Below are 8,343 nucleotides of genomic sequence, written 5' to 3'. Positions count from 1 at the left end.
CACGTAATGATAGTAATGATATTTAAGTGTGTCCAAAATGTATCTAAAAAAATTTTATTTTTTATTAAGATATAATTGAATATAGAAGACACACATATCAAACAAATATCGAGTCATGGCAAGTGAGCAAATTGTCGTGCTTCCAGTAGTAATGATATTTAAGTGTGTCCAAAATGTATCTAAAAAAATTTTATTTTTTATTAAGATATTGAATATAGTTAAGAATAAAACTACACACGCTGACACGTAATGATATTTAAGTGTGTCCAAAATGTATCTAAAAAAATTTTATTTTTTATTAAGATATAATTGAATATAGAAGACACACATATCAAACAAATATCGAGTCATGGCAAGTGAGCAAATTGTCGTGCTTCATAGTCTACCAGTAGTAATAATAATTCAAGGCGTTAAAGTGAAAATAACTAAATAAGTATCGAAAAGAAAAAAGGTATGAAAATATTTTGTCAAATTCGTTAATGAGTTGGGCCCAATTTATTATCTAAAATCAAGAGTAAGCAGGCCCATTGATATTTGAAGAACTAAGATATAAACTAGCCGAATCCAAACCCTAAATCTGCAGCGCCGTTGTCATCCCTGTCCTCTCATTCGCACCTGCTTTGTTTCCATCGGTAATACCCTACTCTTTTCCTTCTGTTTCCTTCTCAACTACAATTACGCCAAAGTATTGTTTTCACCATTTTTTATTTTCAATTTTCTTGAGCTATATTTGTAGCTTCTGGTTTCATTTCACTGTACTTGTAGAAATTTGATCACTCCTTTAATTGAAATTGAGTTTACTGATTGGGTCCCCCTTTGATCCCATGAAAAAATATTACTTTTTTAACAAAGAATGCACGTTGAAGTACATTTTTTTTATTTGGGTGTGTTAATGCGTTTTAGGGTTGTGTAAAAGAAGAAGGGAAAAATGAGTCGAGGGGGTGCAGTTGGAGCTAAGGGAAAAAAGAAGGGTGCAACATTCACCATTGACTGCACAAAACCAGTGGAGGACAAGATTATGGACATTGCTTCTCTTGAGAAGTTCCTTCAAGAGAGGATTAAGGTTGGTGGCAAAGCTGGTGCTCTTGGTGATTCTGTCACTGTCTCCCGTGAGAAGAACAAGATCACTGTCACCTCTGACAGTAACTTCTCCAAGCGGTAATTACCCTTTTATTTATTTATTCTGTTTTTTTATATTGTCAGCTCTACATTCTTAATATGCTGTGAAATGATTGTGCTATTAGATCTTGGCAACTGAATATTCTGAATATTTTTTCGAGTGTATGTTGCTTTAGTTGAATAATGATTTGCCTTGTTATTGTTTTGGTAGGACATTGGATTTTACAGTTTTTTTTTTTCGGTACTCTTATTTTTATTTTTGAGTGAATTGCCTTGTGTACTGTTTAGGCCGTTTAGTTGGCATTATAAACAAAAGTCTAGTGTGAAAAATGAAGCAGAGAATTTGTGGCTATAGATGAATAGATTACTTATATGAACCAAGTATGCTCATTGTTTCATGGCATTGGGTCAAATGGAAATTGTCTCTGTTTATCTTTTGCCATGGGATTTGTCTTCTTTTAAGCATGCTTGAGCTTCCATTCAAATCGGTTTACCTAAACTAAGATTGCATGTACTTGGTTATAGGTACTTGAAGTATTTGACAAAGAAGTACTTGAAGAAACACAATGTGCGTGATTGGCTCAGGGTGATTGCTTCTAACAAAGATAGGAATGTCTATGAACTGAGGTACTTCAACATTGCTGAGAATGAAGGAGAGGAAGAAGATTAAATGTCTGATCGATTTTATTCTGTTAAGAACTTGTTTTTAGCATTTTTATTAGATCTAGCTTCCCTTTTTGCCAGTGTTGCTTGAGATATGATGGTTTGTCTACATCGGTTGCAATTAAACAATTTTGATTATCTAAGTGTTGTGCCATTGTTATTGAATTTGGAATAGTTAAATACAAATTTGCAAGCATTTTCTATTCACAAATCAAGAATAACTTTTCCCAACGACCTGAAATTGCTCCTACATGTACATTTCATTAAACCGGTTATGTATCCATTAATCACTTTCACTGATCTGGTTTGCCTAAAGCTCTACAAAAAGAATATCAATCTATCCCATTGTAGCGAAGATTATCTTAAAAATAACGACCATGCTCTCATGTGATAAACGTAAACACAATTCATCTTTTGTGTGTGTCTCTTTAATTTTCATAATTTTCTTGACAAGGATCTTAAATAAGAAGTCCAACATATGATGGTGAGGACTTATGAGTAGGGTGCGCATAGTTAATATATCAAACGTGTATAAAATATTAAAATGTCTTGAGAGTCAAACTCAATAATCAACGCATTTCCCAAATTGAATAGGGGGAAAAAGAAGAGTGCAGAAAGGTAGAAAGTAAATCCTTACGTAGAGCTTATGTAATATGTTTAATTAATTTACCATGGGGGATAGCTAGGTCCACAATTTATTATTCCTGTGTTTTACTATTATGATATACATATGCAAGTAATGTTGCGATAGAGTGGGGGGTAGCTGTCTCTTGGTAAGTGTTGCAAGCAATGAGCCAAGGCCCAAGACTACCACTGCCTAGTGCCGTGCATTCATGATACTGCAAATACCATTAAGGACAGGGGACATAATAACATGATGGACTAAGACTTTTGTGCTTTATCTGAAGGAAATGAGCCCATGTAGACTATAACAAACCGGAGAAAATAATAGTATAGAAATTGGGGTAAGAAACTAATTTAATAGGTGCATTCTATTGTGCCTATCAATATTTGTCTAACTTACTAAAAGAAGATAAAAATTAATATTTAAATTAAAAAAATATAAAAGTAAATAATTTTTTAATATTTAAAACTTACCATACAAGGTAAGTTCGGCAATTTCGGTACCAAAGTGATAGGCACCATAGAATTGGCCAATTTAATAATGGAGTAAAAAATAGAGTAATTTAAATATATTGGTACATGGTGTGTTATGCACAGATGTGGATCTCCAGGTGTGTTATGTACAGACCTACAAAGCGTAGTTCACGATTGGCATGGAAGAAAAAAAATGGTTGCTGCAAAGGGAGGGATAACCAAATGTTGAAACGTGTCCCAGTCATCCTACATGCAGACGAGACATGTAGGTTGACCATATTGGGAGACACCAAACGTAACCTGCGTTTGGTAGGTTCTTGTAGCAAAGCGTAACTTGCGTTTGGTAGAAATGTAGCTTGCATGTAGGACACATGTATGTGAAGTATAGTTGTCAGAACTGAATCGATAATTGAATCGGTCAGACTACTAATTTATTAGTTTATTAATTCGATCGATAACTTACTGGTTGAATTGGTAAAATCAGTTCATACTAAATAAAAAAAGATTTTTTTTCTGTAACAATTCTATTGTCAAGAAGTGAATTTATGATGTGAGCACACATAATGATAAAATATGAGTTAAATATCAAATTCGTCTCTGAAAGATACCTCGATCTCCATATTAGTCCCCGGAAGATAAAGTTAATCAAAAGAGTCCCCGAAAGTTATACGAGTTAATCACATTTGTCCTTCCGTTAACTCCCTTGGTGACCTGGCTAACGGTTGCTGACGTGTGTGGTTAGCTTCCAACGTGGAAGAGGCCAACGTGTCATGACCTATTGCTGACAAGGTAAGTTTGGCAAAACAGTTCAAATAAGTCCCTAAGTGTTTGAAACCTAATCCTAAATTCCACGATAAATAGGTCGCCTTCATCAATCAGATGGCCATATGCCTGGGTTCGTGTTCAAATTGCTGGTTTTGGGCGACGATGGAGGCAGGAAATGGAGGCCGTGGTGGTGGTGTGTCATTGTTCTCGAACGGCAGTAATGGTTCCAGCGCCTCAATGCGAACCAGGAGGAAAACTCATGAGGAATCATGTTTCTGTGGGTTGAAGGCTGCGATAAGAAAATCTGGGACAGCGGAGAACCCAGATAGACTATTCCGTGCATGTCCAAGGGTACCGGGTGAGTGTTGTGTAAGACGTTAAGGGTTTTCAATGTTGTTTTGTGTGTTGGGATTTTGTTTAATTTTTTATTTTCTGATTTCTGAATTTTCAGAAGGACAGTCACTGCAACTACTTTAAGTGGGTTGAGGATGATGAGTATGAAGGGGTGGGCCAAGGTGGAACAAAGAAAGATTATGGGGCTGAGCTGCAGGTTGATAGTGACTGTGATGAATGGAGGTTGAAGGTGGCATGGAGACCGGGTAGCTTGGAAGCTGAAGTAAAAGCATTGAAAATGTTAATAGTTTTCCTGTTTGTGGTAGTTGTGCTTAATGTGATTGTTTGTAGTTTGTTGTCTCGTTCCAAGTAAAGCAAATTCCAAACACTTGATGGTGTAATGAGATGAATCCATTGAATGAGAATAGACAGGGACAATCTTCAGACTTACAGACAGCCCTAACTCTAACTTTGTCATTTTTTGAAAACAGAATATTTTTACCCCACTGGATTGTATAATCCCTAGTTGCTTGCATGAATTCAGACTTGGACTTAAATGCCATACTGACCTCGAATTTCAACTCCCCAAACTTTGTTTTCTCATTGAATTGAGGGTATACAGCTGGTGATTCTTCATCAGACTCCAACACCTTATCAGAATCCTCTGAATGCCAGGAGTCAGCATCTAAGGCAGCATCACTATCATCTAAATCTGGTAACAAAAAGTTGAACACATAAGAAATCCTAACATTTGCAAAATAGTTCAAAAAACAACTAACCGTTATGGAATTAACATACCAGACTCAGAACTTTCTTCATCTTTAGATCCCTCATAGTTGGAATCATCAGTGTCTATCTCTTTATCAGCTAATCTTTTCTTAGGGGGCTTCTGCTTCTCTCTGACTTCAGACCTGCTGTCCCTTTCTCCACTTCTTTTTTTCTTCCCAGAGTCACTGTCACTGTCACTGCTATAGAGGTTGTCTCTTACAACTTTTGGAGGCCTATACAGTTCATCTTCAGTACTCTCATAAGAGTCATGAAAGTCAGTGTCATCTTCCTGGAGGGGAGCTTCCTTCACTTGTCTTCCAGATCTTGTGACTCTGCAGCCACTGCTATTTTGTTTGTCCTTTTCCCCTTGTGAGTTATTGGCTGCCTCTGATGATGAATTTGATTGAGGTGGGACTGATTTGGCTTGATAACTGATCTTCTTGGCCTGAGGAACAGGCTTCATGGGCAGAGCAGTTGTCTTCTTGGGCTGGTGGGCTGCTTTATTGGGCTGAGACATGGGCTTCACCTTTGGTTGATTGGGCTCAGATATGGGCTTCATTGTTGGATTGGGCTGTGACTTGGGCTGTGAGGTTGTTCTGTTGGGGTAAGAGGTTTGCTTGTTGGACTGAGGATCAATTGTTATGAGTTTCTTCACAGGTTGGGAACTGCACTTCTTAGCTTCGAAATATTTCCCCTGTTTCAACCTTTCTGCTTCCACATTCACTACTTCCTCCTCAATCTGGTCTACTATACAAGGCTGAGAAATACAATTTTTCAGGTAGATATTGATCAGATTGTGGTTTCTCCTGCAATCCTTGCACATGGCAACCAAGTCTGCGTCTGTGACTAAGCTTCTCAACCCTGATGAAAGGGGAACTCCAGGATCTTTCTACCAACAGTTTTCAGCTTCAATGTAACCCAACTCCCTATAATAACCCCTTACAAAGAAGACGTCAAGCGTGTCTCCTTCAACCCCTATCAACACCTCTGTATTATCGGGTTTGTATACCATATCTCCTTCCGCATTCTTCTTAAACAATCCCCCATGGTGAAACACAAAGGTCATCGGAGGACCTTTCATCTACAATCAGAAAAAAGAAAACATCCTTAGCCCACACAAATTGCAACTGGCTATTCTCAATCATAACATAACAAACCCTAACCCCAAAACAAACATGCAACAATGAAAACTAACCCTCATTAACATCAAAGACCCATAACTCAATATCATCACAACGGCAGTCAAAGCAATGCACTCTGACACTTAAACAATAGTCACACAAACCTTTAGGCTCCTCAAACCCCTACCCCTAATCAGACAGAGACATACAGAACGCCACCCCTAAGTCATCAGGCTACATACTGACTTCAAGAAAAGGAAAAAACTTTAATGCTTACCTCTAACCGTGACGATTGCTTCTTCCACAATCAATGTTGCTAACAGAGCTGACGACCACTGTTCTCAGTAACAACACCTACTCCGCTTTGATCGTCAACTAACAACAAGAAACGTGGATGCCGATGTTTGAATGCAAGGTGAAGGGGTTAGGGCATGGCTTGAGGGAGACGAAACATATTGGAGTCAAACATGGAGATACTTGTTATGGAAGAGGGTGAATCCACTCTGCAACGTTTTGAATCCACGCTGCCCACAAAACGACGCCGAATCTTGTCTATCTGGACATTCACTCAAAACGGCGTCGTTTTCCTTCTCTGCCAGCATGGCAGTTAACGTGCCACGTGAGCAGATGTTAGCCATGTCATCAAGCAAATTAACGGAAGGACGAACCTGATTCACTCGTGTAACTTTCGGGGACTCTTTTGATTAACTTTATCTTCCGGAGACTAATATGGAGATTGAGGTATCTTTCAGGAACTAATTTGAGTATTAACTAGATAAAATATTTTTCTTGAGAAAAGGTTTAATCAGTTTTCCGTTACTACATTTGTATCCTAACAAGTATTTATATTTAGTAACTCTAATAAATTGTGATACCATAATGATAAGGGGTGAAGAAATTCGTTGAGACATGGTCCCATGGATATGTGTGCATTGCGTGTTGAGATGAGTCTGAATTAGTCCATCAAATCTGGCTCTTTCATTCATACCATTGCTTGCCTTTGAAGGTGGTTGTGTTGTTGAACTTACACTTCAATTTCCAAGGTAGCTCCAATAACAATAACAATTTGGGGGGGTTTGCCACTTTGCCTTACATGCACAACTAAATTAAGCCAGCAACTTCAACAGAGAGCAGAGTCCCCCACTTTCTTAGGCAAATACTTCTTCTTCCTTTTCTTTGCTTTGACAACTTTCCTTCTTCACTGTCACCACTGACGCCATCTTTTTGTCATTTCCATAACTCCACTCCCATCTCTCTTTTCTTCTTCCCACACACCTCCCTCCCTCTTTGTATTTTAGATGGGACAAAATACAAATATTATACAAAACAAATAAATACATTATCCTATTTCTATATAGAAAATACTTGTCAACAAAAATGGAAGAGCAATGCATTACCACCTGATTACATCATTCCCATGTCATGCTTTGTCAAACACTTCATTGCTCAGATGCTACTATAATTAATATCTCCAAAACATAGAATAGGCTCCACTCACATTAAACCCAAAGTTTATTGCTGATCACTGAGACTTGGGAGTGATTATTATTCTTATTAAACATTCTCTATGCATAATTGCAAAATGTACTTAGTAGTGTGGAAGAAGAAATTTCTTCCTCCTTGAAGAGAAAAGAATTACTCAATAATTTGACAATTCTACTGCTTGTATTGAGATAAATGTATTAAAAGACATGTATCTTTTTGTATATAAAAAATAACTTCTCTCTCACTTATCACTATGAACAGCTTTACACAATTATTAAAGTTATTGAAAGGGACTTCGCTTGAATCACACACATAATAGTTGCATGAAACAAAACAAAACAAAACAAAATGTTTTCTTTTATAGGAATTCAAAACCAGTACTTTAATGAATTAATGTATGACCCCAGCATTAGTTCAGTTCACACCAGAAAATTTAAGGTAAACATTGTAAATAATGCGAGACATGACAGAAAAGCATCCATCTCTTCCACTATTACACGATTATTGTTTGACCACGCATGATGATAAGAAATTCATATGGAATTGCCTTGCTCAAAAAGTCAATTCATTATGTTCTATTTCAGAATTTATTTATTTTATTGTCCATTTTGAAACTAACTAAAAATTCAAATAAGGTGAACACAGAAACCAGATCAAATGCCTGAGACTTTATTTACAATCGCTTTATGAATGTAACCAGTAGATACCATCATACCAATACTAAAGATAATGTACTAAGAATAAAGATACATTAGTGCTTCCATCACCACCCACATAGTCTAAATTGACCTTTGTTGGTCTAATCATAACGTAGAAGCAGAGGAAAACGTGCATTCCAAGCAATGAAAATGGAAATGTACTAGTCTCTATAGTCTCTAATCACTAGTCAGTGGCAACACCAATATTTTTTCCACGGGTTAAACCTGGGTCCCTCATGATCAGTGCTCATCACTATGTATTATATATGAATGTGTTTAATTTGATGTACATT

General features: G+C 37.0%; 1 protein-coding gene across 1 annotated transcript; it reads left to right on the top strand.

The window, feature by feature from the left end:
* Positions 478–1,993, top strand: LOC107645921 (60S ribosomal protein L22-2). The gene is made up of 3 exons (XM_016350074.2): positions 478–632; positions 904–1,158; positions 1,645–1,993. The coding sequence occupies exons 2-3, from the start codon at positions 929–931 to the stop codon at positions 1,787–1,789; spliced, it is 375 nt and encodes a 124-aa protein (XP_016205560.1). The 5' UTR covers positions 478–632; positions 904–928; the 3' UTR covers positions 1,790–1,993.

This window comes from Arachis ipaensis, chromosome B06, assembly GCF_000816755.2.
Source record: "Arachis ipaensis cultivar K30076 chromosome B06, Araip1.1, whole genome shotgun sequence".
Taxonomy (NCBI): Eukaryota; Viridiplantae; Streptophyta; class Magnoliopsida; order Fabales; family Fabaceae; genus Arachis; species Arachis ipaensis.
This window is presented reverse-complemented; position numbering and strand designations above follow the sequence as displayed.